The sequence below is a fragment of the Harmonia axyridis genome, chromosome X, assembly GCF_914767665.1.
Source record: "Harmonia axyridis chromosome X, icHarAxyr1.1, whole genome shotgun sequence".
NCBI lineage: Eukaryota > Metazoa > Arthropoda > Insecta > Coleoptera > Coccinellidae > Harmonia > Harmonia axyridis.
The window spans coordinates 28246654-28262628 of record NC_059508.1 but is presented as its reverse complement, the minus strand read 5'-3'; the positions used below and the strand labels follow the sequence as shown (position 1 = coordinate 28262628).

General features: G+C 38.5%; 2 protein-coding genes across 2 annotated transcripts; both read right to left on the bottom strand.

Annotated features, from left to right (window-relative positions):
- LOC123686661 (spectrin alpha chain, non-erythrocytic 1-like) lies at nucleotides 1-2357 on the bottom strand. Its single transcript, XM_045626874.1, has 3 exons — nucleotides 903-2357; nucleotides 177-782; nucleotides 1-27 (listed from the first exon to the last, which is right to left on the bottom strand). Exons 1-3 carry the CDS (start codon nucleotides 2355-2357, stop codon nucleotides 1-3), a joined length of 2088 nt encoding a protein of 695 aa, XP_045482830.1.
- A 4139-nt stretch (nucleotides 2358-6496) lies between these two features.
- LOC123686660 lies at nucleotides 6497-15067 on the bottom strand. Its single transcript, XM_045626873.1, has 2 exons — nucleotides 14302-15067; nucleotides 6497-7192 (listed from the first exon to the last, which is right to left on the bottom strand). The coding sequence occupies exons 1-2, from the start codon at nucleotides 15058-15060 to the stop codon at nucleotides 6497-6499; spliced, it is 1455 nt and encodes a 484-aa protein (XP_045482829.1). The 5' UTR covers nucleotides 15061-15067.
- Between the last annotated feature and the right edge of the window lie 908 nt (nucleotides 15068-15975).

Genomic DNA, 15975 nt, shown 5'->3' with positions numbered 1-15975 from the left:
TCAAGCTCTCGGTGTGTCCGGTACCTTCTAGAAAGAGGCAGTGGCGTAGGGCTTGCGAATTCGTTACACTGCCCCCTTCCTACGATGTTCAGTCCCTGAACATATCCGGCACGGTGGCTAAATCTACAGGATTCTCCGTTTCTGCAATTTCCTTGTTCACAGAAATAACACCTAACAGTCTTCTCTTGAACTTTGATCCTCTCCTCAAAGTCGCAATACCTCCCGATCAGATCTTCCAGTTTCTCTTCCTTGAGAGCGTCGTCCCTCGTTATCAGCCAATTCACGAATACGGACACCTCCTTCTTGAATAACTGAACGTCCAGGTTCTGATCGCAGATATCCTTTCGCTTCTTCCAAGTCCCTAATCCAAGCTTCAGGATTTTGAATTTCTCGGCAATGTCTTGGTTAATATAACCTCGGGATGGTTCCAATTGCTGCAAGTTAAATTTCTTCCTCTCTGCGCACACAACAAGATATTTGTAAGCTTCCAGCGTATCTTCCCTCTTGCTGTCAATGTGCTCATTGGTTTCTGGGAATTCCCCGACAAGTTTCTTGGCCTCTTGCTCTCTAAAGTTCGCCTTGACCTCGATCACTTCCAACTCGCCTTCGGAAGTCTGAGGTTTTCTGAGCAAATCTTGGTTAATTTCCGAGTCTTGACTATTGGTATCGTAGCATAAGTCAACCTCTTTCTCGCTTATCCAAGAGATTATTTCTTCAGCTCTTCTATCGAACAAATGCACCTGCTTTGCTCCGACCAAGTGTTCATTCGGACCGTTTACTAGCTACAAAAGATCCTTCCATTGAGTCTGGACCTCAATCATCTTCTCCTGGATCTTGGCACTGTAGGTACATTTAGCATCGATCAGAGCATTTCCGCTAACTAAACATGATTGGAGCCTTGCCTCGCTATTCATTATACGTGCGTAAAAAGTGTCGAAGGCATGAATTAGAAGTTCCACATGCTCGACATCAACTATATGCTCTTCAATTTTGGACTTGGTCATCTGGTCCTTGATCCATTCTTGGAGCTTGGTGCACTCTTGGAGGAACCCGAAATACTGGAAGGCTTCAGAGAGAGAAACTTCCCTCCGAGCCACTAGCTGACGCAACTTCTTGAACTCGTGCACTATTTCTTCCTCCGTTTTCTTGATGTTATCGGCATCGTAGTGCTCTCTTTTAACAAGAATACTACACCTCTGAGATAATTTATCGATCGTTTCCTGGTAATCTTCAACTTCAGCAGTTATTATACTCAGTTCTCCCTGCAACATCAGAATGGAAATCTCATCTCTACCTACCTCGCTTGTTGCCAGAGCCGACAACTTGTTATAAATCCAGGCCTCCGCTTCTGAACTTTCCTCGTAAAACTTTTCCGATTCCAGGGCTTCTTGCAACCTCAATATCTTCAGACTGGCCATATCCCTTACCATCACAAATCGATTCTCCAATTCCTTCACCTTCGCACTGATATCATTGGAGAACTCATGACCGGATCTCATCATGTTGACCGCCCTATCCATCAAACTTTTCACGATGTGTTCCCTCGAGTTCAGCTCGACCTCCAGCGTCCGATACTTTTTCTGTAAGCTCTGGACCGCGGTAAGACTGATACCCAGGTCCAAAGACGCTGCCAGCGATTTCCTGTCGCTCAACCACTGTACCTCCTCATCTATCTCGTTGATGCTCTCGTAGTTCTCTAGGTGCTGTTGGTAGTCATTTTCCAAAGCGAGTTGACATCTTAGGATGTTGTTGTCTGATGCCAAGTCGTTTCCGAAATCGTTACTAACTTGAATCTGAACTTCACCTAGCCAAACCTCAAACTCTTCGACAGACCTCCTGAAGAGCAGTGCTTGATATGCCTCGTTCAGCTTTTCCCGTTTGATCTGCTTGAGTTCCAACAGTCTCTTCCAATCCTCTTTGATTTCTTCCAGCCTTATAACTATTTCATCTTTGGCATAGTGATTCGAATGTAGTAACTCTTGTCCCTCGTTTATTACGCTTTGCACTTTTTCATCGCTGTCCATAACTTCTGCCTCAAATGTAGAATACTCCTGGATTTCACTTTCCAGGTTATGAGGTTCCCTATAGCTCTCATCTGCCGCTTTCTGAAGCTTTTGTTTCAACCAGATCTCCACGCTGCAAACATTTTTCAGGAATTCCTGAAAGGCCCTGTATTCTTTCAGTTTCAGTCTTCTGGCTTCCGTCATTTGCAAACGTTCTTTTTTTCTATCTGGTGTAGCATCCATCATTTTTGACACTTCCTGATTATTCTGGTTCCTTGCATGATCCTCCAGTTTCTTCGATTCAACCTCATCCCTATTATTCTCTAACCTTTTCGTGTTACAATTATCCTCCATTGTAATAAACTGGCCTGTAGATGGGTGTTAATGTTTAAAAAGGAACTTATTAGAAGAGCGGTTTTCTATAGTTCTGGCCAGTATAGTTGAAATTAACACAATTTCTCTTTTCTGGAATGATCTTTCGTGCGTCCGGCTTATGCACTAGGATATGTCTTATATTTGATCTTTTTCGAGGAGGTGTTTCACTGAATGAGACCAAGTATTTTTGATTAACAAAGTTTAATAATGGATTGAAATAATTAATGAAAAACAATACAATCAATAAAATTTGCACATCACTAGCCTATGGCGAACACCTTAAGAGTAAATAAGAAAAAAAAATTATAACCTTCGACAATCTTGGACTATTTTGGTAAATATTTTATAAGGAGAAAAATCATCAAACAATATATATAAGATTAAATTAAATATCCTTACCCTGGATATCACAATCACTGTTCAAATAAACCTTTCAACAAATTCCCTATTTGTAACTTTCCTGAAAACCGTTCCCGCAAACCGACTTGAACTTTATTCAACTTAAGATCGAACTTGAACTCAGAACCGAATTCCCCTTTTGGTCCCACCTTCGAACCGAACCCCGAACTTTAATTCTAACTCTCCTAACTCTAACTTCTAACTGCCTACCGAATTGAAAACTGTTGTTTTTATCGTTGAATAATCGTCACCCTCCTTCTACCAAATTTTTCTAAGCGTCTATTTTTTTTTTCTTTCGTCCAATCAGAGTGATTGTCCTTATGTACCTAGATTATTGGTTCCACCCCATGTTATGTACTATTGACATGGGGTTGTGCCGTTAACACCGCCTAAAATCATGGCCATTTTTTTCGTACCGTTGGTGGTCCCTTCGAATAGAACAGATTTTTTTTTGTTCGAAGTTTTGGGCCATTTAAACCGCCCTAGAGTTTTTGCGACTAAATTTTATTGCTTTGACATCCTGTCCGATTCTCTTGAAATTTGACCCTAGTTGTTTTATTGTGGGATATCGAAAGTGCCGACCACCCTGGGGTGTTTATCTTAAGCCAGGATGAAGGATTTAATGCCTAATAAATGTGAGGGTGACAACGACTTCGTTTGCGTTCACTCTACTGGGAAAGAACCGGGATGTTGTTGAATATCCTTTCAATGAGCCTGTACTAATTGTGAATTATTATTCACATTCATTACATTACTTTCTCCTTTGAAAAAGTTTTGACATCGGTTGTCATAACTTTTCCCTTACTACCATCAATATTCCAAATTTACCATACCTCGAACACATACATATATCCAATAAGTGTATACCTATAATAATGCAATAGCAATCAAGCATTCTCCAACATATATAAAAAAAGGTGAATCAACTTATCTAAAATTTATCCCTCAAGAAAAATCTCTTATCACTAAGGTGGTATGTTCTTTTCCCTTACTACATATCGAATTCAAAAATCTTCAACAACAAAAACAAAAATCTACAACCTAAAATTAAAGGCAAGATTCATCTATCATTTTTGTAAAATTCTTTCCTTGACCATTTCACCGTCTCCAACCTGGAGTGCTGTGAATTCACTGTCGGATTTCGTGGTACATACTGGTGTCGTCATGCCGGCTCCTAGTGTTTTCGAAAATTCAGGACGATATTTCGTTTTCTCCTGGACCCAACCTTTGTTTCAGGAATAACCTCCAAGGATAGGGAAGGGACATAGTGTCACTTGTCCTTAATGTAACGCAATAATTCGTGAAATTCGCACTATCATTACACATATTGTTTGTTTCTCGCGATTCACTTCTTGAGTGTAAGACTTGTAGTCTGCTCCTCCATACATTAGGGTGTAGTTAAAGTACGATGAAATGTTGTTCTAGTTCAATGGTTTCGCTCGGTGTCAATCTTGACGATTCTCTTGGCATCGTTGATGTCTTCTTCAGTATATTCGTAGTGTATATCTTGGTCGGATTTGTACGAAGTTACGGTTTGTGTAAACTTCTTCTGCATCCTCAGTTTCTCGCTGACTTTGTTCTCTTTATCTCACAAATGAACAACTGAACACAACTTCATAGCCTTTAACTTAACCCTTTCGCCTGGTTCCTCAACACAACTGTCTATACTTCTCAGGTGTTTAACTCAAACTGTAGTATATTGTCGCTTGGACACATCGGAACATCGCGTTAATTAATTGTTATCTTCCGCACATATACTATTCACGGTAGACACACACCCTTGGGAGGAAGGTTATTCCCTTAACTACGAGTTGGTCCTTCTTCAAGACGGTTGATTTCTTCTTCCTCGTACTCCCTATATGAATTACAACAGGACACAAGAAACCTCTCAAAAAGGTTCGTTGAAATATACAATATTTAAATTAAAATGAAATACACAAAACATTAAACATCCAATAGAACATTCCACCCATTTCTACTAAACAATAAAACATTGTGCTCACTTTTGAACTGCAGGCGAGGGATATCCTTCAGCGACCACAATGTTTTTTTCCTTTTTCCAAGAAAAATGTTAAATCATGAATATCAATTGAATTCTTCAAAATATCCAAAACCCAGAAGGGGTACCTTATTCAGTTTGTCGCTCTCCGAGCAAGCGAATCCCTGGAATCTACGAAAAGGGCAGGAGCCGATTCACATCTCCTGAAGGTCATATCTATCTCTAAGATTTTCCCCACGTTACCCATCGCGAAGTTATCCTATCTTACTCTATCAAACTAAATTAATCCTAACTTAAACTTAACCCAAAAAAACTACAATAAAACGAAAAAATTCTCACGGTATCTGAGGCTGTCTTTCGCCGTTAGTAGTAGCCCCATCGATCTGGTGGGCGTCTTACTCTATTTGAACATCGTCGAACAGGAATTTCAACTACTTCTACCGATTCTTCTTCGCTTTCCCCCTGATCCTCATACTGGTTTGTCCAAGTGGGGATCAAAAACGGGGGGAATTTTTCTATTTCCTTCCGTTCTTCATCTGAATCCGTATCTAGGTCCGTATATCCCGATCTCACGCGTTTTTCTAGTTTTTCCTTCATTTCATTACCTCGTGCAGTGTACGTTTTCAATCTATTTACATGAACAACTTGTTCCTCTCTTCCTCCGCATTTTCTTACTCTACACGTCACGGGACCAATTATTTCGGTTAACCTATACGGCCCACCCCAGTTTTTCGGTGATTTGTTAGATAACTCCTTTTTCGCGCTCATTTTACTCAAATAAACTGTGGCGGCTTCTCATAAAGCTCCACATAGCAACAATATATACACAGCATTCGGTAGCCTAGACGTTAAGAGGTAGACTCACGCACCGAGATACGACAAAGGTCCCGGGTTCGAATCCCGGCGGCTCCCGGTAATAATAAATTCCCCAAGCGTCTGTGACACTGCACACACAATTATACCAAAGTCACACTGATGAGTCCGGTGTGTGTGCCAGGGACGAAACGCATAAGTAGGTATACGTGAAATCCTACATTGGTGACCCCGACGTGATGGCGGAAAACTGCGGCGTTGGAGCGCAGAGGCGACTCACTGCCCCGCTCAACGTTACGGCTACTGGGGTGTCCATCGGACTCTAGAGCCGATGGCACGCCGAGCCTCGTGTTTCCGTCGTCACAGCATGCAAGCCCGACGTGATGGGAATGGCCATCTTAACGATGTGTCCTGGAAAGCAGAAGGTCGATGCATAGCTCCCATTTATCTGCAATTTCCAACGAAACTCTAGACGACCATTCCCATGACGTGCAATACGTGCTCCTTGGTCTGCCGCGGTATGCCGGACGTGAATAGGCGGCATTCCCCGTCCGTACGATGCCGCGAGGTGCAGCTCTGATTAGGCGGCAATCACCCAGCTGCACCGATGACCTCGTAACACGCATAAGTTTCGTTCCTCCGTCACTGGGGAGGGAGTTATGTGGCGGCTTCTCATAAAGCTCCACATAGCAACAATATATACACAGCATTCGGTAGCCTAGACGTTAAGAGGTAGACTCACGCACCGAGATACGACAAAGGTCCCGGGTTCGAATCCCGGCGGCTCCCGGTAATAATAAATTCCCCAAGCGTCTGTGACACTGCACACACAATTATACCAAAGTCACACTGATGAGTCCGGTGTGTGTGCCAGGGACGAAACGCATAAGTAGGTATACGTGAAATCCTACAAAACTAAATCTCCCACATTGAACTGAGGGTTTACTACATTTTTATTAAACCTCGTAACCCTTGCGGATTTTGCATCCCCAGTATTTTCGTACATTCGGTCGTAAACTTCACTTTTCAATGTTTCACCGAATAAGTTGTTGATTTCCGAATTGCCTCTCAATTCCGAACGAACCGGAATGACAACCCCTGTTTCTGAAGTGATATCATTTTTCCGCTTTTTCTTTGCCTTCACGACTGAATCAACTGGCCCGAGCTCAAAGTCTCTCAACTTTTCATATTTCCTCACTTTTCTGAAAGTCGATCCCTGTTTCTCGAAATCCGTTATATTCTCCTGTGTAATACCGCAAACCCTTACTTCTCTCATTTTCGAATTTTCGAGGTCTCTATACTGCGTCTTCACCTCAAGTTCCCTAACCTCATTTGCTTTTGTCAAAATATCATCATTTATTTTTTCGGCCGCTTGCGCGCTCCTCTTCTCAATGCGAGATTCACTCTTCTGAATTTCCGTTATTTCATTTTTCGGTATTTCTTCCGACTTATTTTGATCAAGGTAAACTCTCCTGATATTTCCGATCTTTAACTCTTTACTCACTTGACAATGATGATTATTATGATATTGGGTTTCTCTCCAATTTTTCGTTGGACATTCTCTCGACCAGTGTCCTGTCCGTTTGCAGGAAATACATACTACCTGATTTATTCGTTCCGATCTCCCAAAAGTCCGACATTCCCTCGCGAAATGGCCCGGTTTGCCACAAGAATAACAGCCTTTTTCGACGTTTCGTTGAACGTTCCTCCAATTTGCCCTAGTACTTCTACATTCCTTTGCTGAATGACCTATTTCTCCGCAAAATTGACATATTACTCCGAAATTAACTGTCGATATATTTCTTGTAGATAATCTCCCTTGCAACATTTTATGAGACGTTTCCTGCAATCTTACTAGTTCCTCCGCTTTTTCCAAATCTAAATTTTCTTCGCGCAATAAAAAAATACCGACTTCCCTCATAACGTCTTTACGTAAGCCAATTTTGAATTGATTCAAAATGAAGTCCCTATTTTTCTTTCTTATACCCGATTCCTCATCCTTCGTTGCCCCAGCCAAATCTTCACTTAACAGTTCCGTCCCTATAGTTCGCAATCTAGTGCAAAAAGATGACACGTCTTCGTCCTGTCTCTGAAAACAATTATTCAAATTCCATTGATTTTCCCAAGGCAACCTAACTGAAGTGAATTTCTGAAGAAATCTAACTTTCAATTCCGCATATGATAAAAAATTCAACGTGATATCAGATTTAAAAAAATTATACGCTTCCCCTACGAGTTTCAATTTAAGCAGTGTCAACGTCTCATTTTCACTCCACCCGTCTAATTTTGACCTAAGCTCAAATATTTCAAAATATCTTTGAATTTAATTAACATAATACATTCTCGTATATATTTCGTGATTACGAAACATACTCCCGCCTCCAAAGGCGACTGTAATGAGCCTTTTGCTCTTAAAATTAATAATTAACTAAAAAAATGAATCTCTACAAGGTGGAGATATAATGAAAAATTTAATACCCACGAATAATAAAAAAAGAAAAAATGTAGCATATGCTTGTTCAGCAGATATCATTTGTGTTGAAAATTATTCAACAGGCAAAGGACATAATTTGTTCAGAGGTCGTTTTATAGTACCCGACTTGGTTTTAACATCCGCAACTCGTGCAACACCATCTAAACCGGGTGTAAGCTTGAGTATTCGTCCCATATCCCATTTTAAAGGAGACAGGTTATCATTTTTTATTAAAACTAAAGAACCTTCCTTTGGCATATGAGAAGATTTTAACCATTTATTTCTTTGCTGGAGAGTATGCAAATATTCGTTTTTCCACCTACGCCAAAAGTGTTGTTGCATTTGTTGAATAAGTTGCCACCGTTTCAAGTGGCTTATATTTATGTCCTGATAATTTTCATCCGGAACAGAACCTAATGGTTCCAAGGTTAAAAAATGTCCCGGAGTTAATACCGCTAAATCATTCGGGTCTGAGCTCATCGGAGTAAGAGGGCGAGAATTGAGTACCGCCTCAATTTGTACTAAGAGCGTATAAAACTCTTCATAGCTCAATACTTGATCACCTATCACTCTTTTGAGGTGAGTTTTTACTGACCGTACGCCCGCTTCCCATAATCCGCCCATGTGAGGGGCATTGCCTGGCAGAAAATGATGAGTGATTAACTCACATTCAGCGCATTTTTTAGCTAAAGCTACTAGCTCCCTATTAGCACCGACGAAATTTGTCCCACGGTCAGAGTATAAATGTGAACATTTTCCACGTCGTGCCACAAATCTGCGTAGGGCAGCTATAAACACGTCACTACTCATGTCGGACGCCAATTCTAGGTGAATCGCCTTGGTGGACATACACACAAAAACGCAGACATAAGCCTTAGAAGATTTAACTCCTCGGTGCCTACTCATTGTGACTAGAAAGGGACCGCAAAAATCTACTCCTGAGTGAGAAAACGGTTTGGCTGGAGAGATTCTGATATTCGGTAAATTTCCCATTATTGGTTGCGACGTAACAGGGTTTGTTTTCCAACATTTTAAGCATTTTGATAGGACTGAGCGTATAGCCCTTCGTGCAGATAAAATCCAATAATTTTGCGAAATTAAAAAATGAAGCGTTCCTGATCCTGCATGCAGATATTTTTTGTGGTAGGAATCAATTAATAATTCAACAAGTCTGCACCGCTGGGGCAATAATACCGGATGCCTTTTATCAAAAGATAATTTTGAATAAGTGAGTCTACCGCCAACTCTTATGATTCCTTGAGAATCTATAAATGCATTTAATTTCTTAAAAGGTTTAGGGAAAATTTTTGTTTCAAATATTTCATTGAAATATAACTGTTGGGTTCTCTTAATAAATGTCAAGGTAGCACGATTTAATTCCCATAGGGATAAAGCATGATCTTTATGTATATGCTCAGTGGAGCGAAAAACGAATCGTAAAACATAGCACAAGATACGTTGAAGAACAGAAAAATTTGAATATTTTATCAATAAATCGTCAATAAAATGTTTTTCTTCAAATGCTAATAAAACAGACTTTCGAAGTTCTTCTTGCGTTTCGAAATTATTAACGATATCGAACTTCTGGTGGATGGAACGGAGATGTTTAGGTCCTTGAAACCATACTTCATTAGTGATGATTTCCGAGGGAAACATACCACGTGAAGCTAGGTCCGCAGGATTTTCTGTGGATCGGACATGTGACCAGGATGAAGCAGGTACCCTTTCTTGTATGAAAGAAACCCTGTTTCCAACGAAAACCTGCCATCTGTGGGGTGACGAATTCAACCAGGCTAGTACAATTTCAGAATCGGTGTAAGCGTGAATGGAATCGAAACAAATCTTATCGCGGTAAGTGATTGTAACCCATTCTAAAACTTTCGCCAAAAGTACTGCACCGCATAGTTCCAATCGAGGAATACTTAATTTTTTGGAACAAGGGGCCACTTTAGATTTACTACATAAAAAAAATGTATTAATAGTTTCAACACTGTCTGTGACTCTACAATAAATAACAGCACTGTAACCTCGTTCACTAGCATCACAGAACCCATGTAATTGTGCAATACAATGTTGAGGAATATTTATAAAGCGCGGAATACGTAAGTTGGACAATAATGTCAATTCATTCTTATATTTTGTCCAAACTCGTAATATTTCATCAGGCGGACATTCATCCCAATCCAATTTTGCTAACCACATCTTTTGGATCAGGTATTTGCACAAAAAAGTAATAGGTGCAAGAAACCCTAGAGGATCAAATATTCTGGCCAGCTCGGACAGAATATTGCGTACAACTGCGATCAATTGTTTCAACGTTGAATTGAAAGGAGTCATTTTTTGGTTCCCAAATGAGTCCCAATATCTTGATTGAACAATTATCTTGCAAATCAAGTGAATGCGTGCCTGAAGATATCTGATCTGCAGGTATGCTAGACAAAAATTCAGCACTGTTACTAGACCACTTGCGAAGGTGAAATCCACCCTTATTCAAAATATCATTTATATTGTCTTTGAGTTTTAAAGCGTTTTCTAGAGAATCACCACCGCTACAAACGTCGTCTATGTAAGTCTCCTCAATTAACGCAACCGAGGCTGAAGGCATATTTCTACCTTCATCTTCTACTAATTGGTGAATGGTTCGCATCGCCAGATATGGGGCACAATTGAAGCCAAAACATAATGTTTTTATACGTAAATCTAATAATTTTTCATTAGGGGAAAAGCGGAAAATTAAACGCTGATAATCTGTGTATGAAGGATCTACCAAAATTTGGCGATACATCTGCTTTATATCTGCAGTGAAACATACTGAGTGTAACCGGAATTTCAATAATATTGTGCTGATGTCATTCTGTAACTTATTACCAATAAATAAACAATCGTTAAGTGATTTATTATTGGGCATTTTTGCGGAAGCGTTAAAAACAATACGCAACTTCGTAGTGGCATGATCTGGTCGTAGAACGGCGTGATGGGGTAAATAGAAAAAGTTTGTATTTTCTTGTGGTGGATCAACAATTTCCATTTGTGACAATTGGAGATATTCTTTAATTACAGAACAATATTGTTCATGTAAATTAGGTTGGCGTAGAAGACGCCTTTCTAAAGCGAGAAAACGTTGAATTGCTATCGTACGACTTTGTGGAAAAGCTGGATTCAGTTCTTTAAATGGAAGAGGAACAGTATATCTTCCAGAAGGTGAGCGAGAAACGTTATTTTTGAAAATATCCTCGCAAGTGTTATGCATATCTAAATTAATTCCAGGTACAGTTTCAATTTCGAAAAACATTCTCATTGTATCGTCCAAATTATTTTCTGAAAGTGTACTAATAAAAGAATTGCATTTTATTTCTACTGGGCTTTTCTCAATTTTTCCAAGTAAAACATACCCAAAAATGGTGCGAAGCGCGTTTGGACCTCCATCTTTTCCATAAATGAGGTCATTTGATAAAATATTTGCGAATATATCTGATCCTAACAAAACATCGATTTCATTAGGAATATAATAATGCGGATCAGCGAGAGGTAAACCGAGTAAATATTTCCAAGATTTGGAATCTAAAGGATAAGCGGGTATTTTGTCACATATTTTGGGCAAAATAAGGGCGTCAACAGTTAAACAAATATCAGAATTCCCAATGGGATTCAAAAAAAGTTGAGCAATCCCATTGTTCGCAACTTGAGTATTGCCGATGCCGTTAATGACTACGTCTGAATTAATTTTCGGAAGATTCAAAACGTTAAAACTTTTTTGCGATATAATCGAAATTTCTGAACCAGAATCCAGTAACGCACGAAATTTCTTGTGCGTACCATCACGAGCTCGCACTTCAATCAATGCAGTACCCAGCATAACAGTACCGGATCGTTGTTGCGTAGCGAACGAATTATTATTATCGAACGCAATCGAAGAAGATGCGGCAATGTCAGCACCGGGCGTCGCCGTTTCATTCCGGTATCGATTCGAATTTATAGGAACAGATTTTTCAAAATGTTCATTTTCAAAATGCAAAGTTGTATGATGTTTTCTGCTTCCACATTTTCGGCATGATGACTTTGATTTACATTTATTCAACATATGCATTTCACTCAAACAAGCAAAACAAAGAAATTTACTCTTGGCGTATGAAAACCGGTCGCGGGGCGTTTTATTCAAATATTGTTCACAATTGTAGAGATTATGATTTTCATTACATAATGAACACTGTGCGGCTTTAGAATCTCGGCGTGCAAGAAAATTATTTGAAGATTTATTTGCTAATTGTTTAGTGGATCTAGAAATGGGTTTTTGAGTATTGCTTCCAGAAATATTGTTCAAACCATTGCAGTACCTTTCAAGAAATTCAAACAAAGTTTTATATTCCGGAATTTCTGTTGAACCGTATTCATTCTCAAAAGCTCTAGCAGTATCAGGATCAAGTCGGGATAATAACATATGAGTCAGGACAAAATCACATTTGATATCTACGTTCATATTTTTCAAACTTTGTAAATTTATAGAGAAAGTGTCCAATAGTTTGCGGAGTAAAAAAGGATTTTCAGTTTTTAAAGGAGCGAAGTTTTCAATAGGGAGCCAATAAGCTCGAGCTTGGGCTCGAGGATTTGTGAAACGTTTTATCAAGGTATCATAAGCTGACTGGTAGTTTTCATTAGTTGCTTTGAGGTGTTTGATGAGATCTAATGGCGTACCATTTAGCGAAGAGATCAAATAATTAAATTTCTCAACTGGTTTGAGATTTGAATTTGAATGAACTAAGGCATCGAACATATCTTTGTATGCAGGAAATTCTCTAATATCGCCTGAAAACCGTTTCAAATCAATTTGAGGTAATCTCACGTGCGCAATTTCAGAAATGGTTTTATCTGCGGCAACAGTCGCATTCAAAGGAGACATTGCATCGTTTTCAAATAATTCGGCATAAATCGATTTGACATCATAAAACATTTCAAGAAACTTACGCTTGAGATCATCTTCTGCGTTCAAATCTGAGTCTTTATCAGCTGATAACAAAGATAGGATGCCACTATGATATTTTTGAAATTCTTCATTCAGAAAATCAAGAGAAGTATAACGAACTTTGAATTTCGTTTGTAGCTTGTGATCCTTTTTAACTGATATAGCTAAATTGTTAATTATTTCCATCTCCTTTACACAACTCTGCCTCAGAGCGACCTGTTTACGAAATTTATCAGACATTTTTAGAAGTTTGTATTAATAATAAAAGGAGTGAATTCAATACGCAACTATAATATTGTGTTTGTAAACAATGCGAACCTCTGAACAAATATTAACCTGAAACTAGTTTGACAATGACTGCTGAAAATATGACGTTGAAGGATGACTACTGATAACGGCTGAACTGAGCATATGATTTCAGGAGATAAATTATCTTCAAGATGGTCGAATTTATAATGAATTAAATCGAATTTTCAGGAAATGAAAAATTTTCGAAATTTTGCGGTAAATCAAAACGAATGTACTGAATAATATATTAAATTCATTCAAAATGTTATTTCGAAGCGATTGGCCTGAAATGACCAGCAAAAAGAGATGTAATTCAATTTTGAAAAAAAATGAAAATTGGTATTTAGAGTATATTTCCAACAAAAATCAAAGAGAACGAAGGGCCTTAAAATCCGGCTCGAAGGACCATGTTACATAGCTCAAAATAAGATGCTTTAAGAACTTTAAGTTGTTAAAGGCCGGAGAGAATTAAAGTGGACTGATTGGACCTCAATCCTCGAGATTTCCGTTGAAAATTCAATAATAGCGAATAGGACCCCTCACAAATCAATAAATTAAATAAATATTGAAACAAAACCAACGATTTGCGACTTACCCTTAAAAGGATGGTTCTGCTGCTGCTTGAAGGGCCCTTCTTTCTGGAGATGAACACAACACTATGTCCTTTGGTGTGTATTCACGAACTATAGCGGCTTGATCACAAGTTAAATAGATGAAATGCGTCCAAACTTTTGGAAAATAGCGAAAATAGCGAAAATAGAAAAAAATAGAATTTAACTGCGTGGCGGTTTCTTAAGAATTGTCTTCCTGTCTTCTGCTTAACCACTACGCACATGCGCCAACAAAAAAGGTAGCTGTACGCAACTCGTTGGCAGAATATTCAAAACTTGAATTTAAAAATAAAGAAAAAACTTGTGAGAAGTCCCTCATAATGAAAAAACAAACAATACATTCTCGTATATATTTCGTGATTACGAAACATACATACTACCTGATTTATTCGTTCCGATCTCCCAAAAGTCCGACATTCCCTCGCGAAATGGCCCGGTTTGCCACAAGAATAACAGCCTTTTTCGACGTTTCGTTGAACGTTCCTCCAATTTGCCCTAGTACTTCTACATTCCTTTGCTGAATGACCTATTTCTCCGCAAAATTGACATATTACTCCGAAATTAACTGTCGATATATTTCTTGTAGATAATCTCCCTTGCAACATTTTATGAGACGTTTCCTGCAATCTTACTAGTTCCTCCGCTTTTTCCAAATCTAAATTTTCTTCGCGCAATAAAAAAATACCGACTTCCCTCATAACGTCTTTACGTAAGCCAATTTTGAATTGATTCAAAATGAAGTCCCTATTTTTCTTTCTTATACCCGATTCCTCATCCTTCGTTGCCCCGGCCAAATCTTCACTTAACAGTTCCGTCCCTATAGTTCGCAATCTAGTGCAAAAAGATGACACGTCTTCGTCCTGTCTCTGAAAACAATTATTCAAATTCCATTGATTTTCCCAAGGCAACCTAACTGAAGTGAATTTCTGAAGAAATCTAACTTTCAATTCCGCATATGATAAAAAATTCAACGTGATATCAGATTTAAAAAAATTATACGCTTCCCCTACGAGTTTCAATTTAAGCAGTGTCAACGTCTCATTTTCACTCCACCCGTCTAATTTTGACCTAAGCTCAAATATTTCAAAATATCTGGTTGAGTCCTTGCCTGAAAAATCATCTAAAGTTGTTGCGATCATTCCTAAAGGGTATATAAATGGAATTTGCGATAAACTACTTGTATTCGCCGTAGAGTTAGTGCTAACCGTCGGGAACATTGTAAGTGTCTTCTGAGCTAACCCTGTATAAACAAACAAAACGATTTATTTAATACAAAATTTCTAGTAAAATAATAAGAATAAAATTTCTACTCAAATTTTCTCATAAAAAAATTATATCAATGCATACAACAAATTCATGTACACCGATCTCGTAATCCTCTTACTGCTCCTCGCCAAACAATATTTCCTTAAATAAATCTGAACTATTAATCACTTGGGAATCAAATTTCCCCTGAAAATAAATCTGTATTATTAATTAACTCAAAAAAAATACCAAACGTGAGTCCTCAGAGTTTTTTTCAGAAAAAGATCAAAATAGATCGCACCGCTGTCACCATTGTAATAAACTGGCCTGTAGATGGGTGTTAATGTTTAAAAAGGAACTTATTAGAAGAGCGGTTTTCTATAGTTCTGGCCAGTATAGTTGAAATTAACACAATTTCTCTTTTCTGAAATAATCTTTCGTGCGTCCGGCTTATGCACTAGGATAAGTCTTATATTTGATCTTTTTCGAGGAGGTGTTTCACTGAATGAGACCAAGTATTTTTGAATAACAAAGTTTAATAATGGATTGAAATAATTAATGAAAAACAATACAATCAATAAAATTTGCACATCACTAGCCTATGGCAAACACCTTAAGAGTAAATAAGAAAAAAAAATTATAACCTTCGACAATCTTGGACTATTTTGGTAAATATTTTATAAGGAGAAAAATCATCAAACAATATATATAAGATTAAATTAAATATCCTTACCCTGGATATCACAATCACTGTTCAAATAAACCTTTCAACAAATTCCCTATTTGTAACTTTCCTGAAAACCGTTCCC

What these genes read in the sequence shown, in the direction of transcription:
- LOC123686660 (XM_045626873.1), bottom strand. Translation starts at nt 15,060, where the DNA reads ATGATCGCAACAACTTTAGATGATTTTTCAGGCAAGGACTCAACCAGA. An exon ending in GATCGGAACGAATAAATCAG is followed by an intron (nt 7,193 to 14,301) that starts GTAGTATGTATG and finishes CGAATAAATCAG; the next exon opens with GTAGTATGTATTTCCTGCAA.
- LOC123686661 (XM_045626874.1), bottom strand. Translation starts at nt 2,357, where the DNA reads ATGGAGGATAATTGTAACACGAAAAGGTTAGAGAATAATAGGGATGAG. An exon ending in CACGTATAATGAATAGCGAG is followed by an intron (nt 783 to 902) that starts GCAAGGCTCCAA and finishes GATCTTTTGTAG; the next exon opens with CTAGTAAACGGTCCGAATGA. An exon ending in TCAAAGTTCAAGAGAAGACT is followed by an intron (nt 28 to 176) that starts GTTAGGTGTTAT and finishes GCCTCTTTCTAG; the next exon opens with AAGGTACCGGACACACCGAG.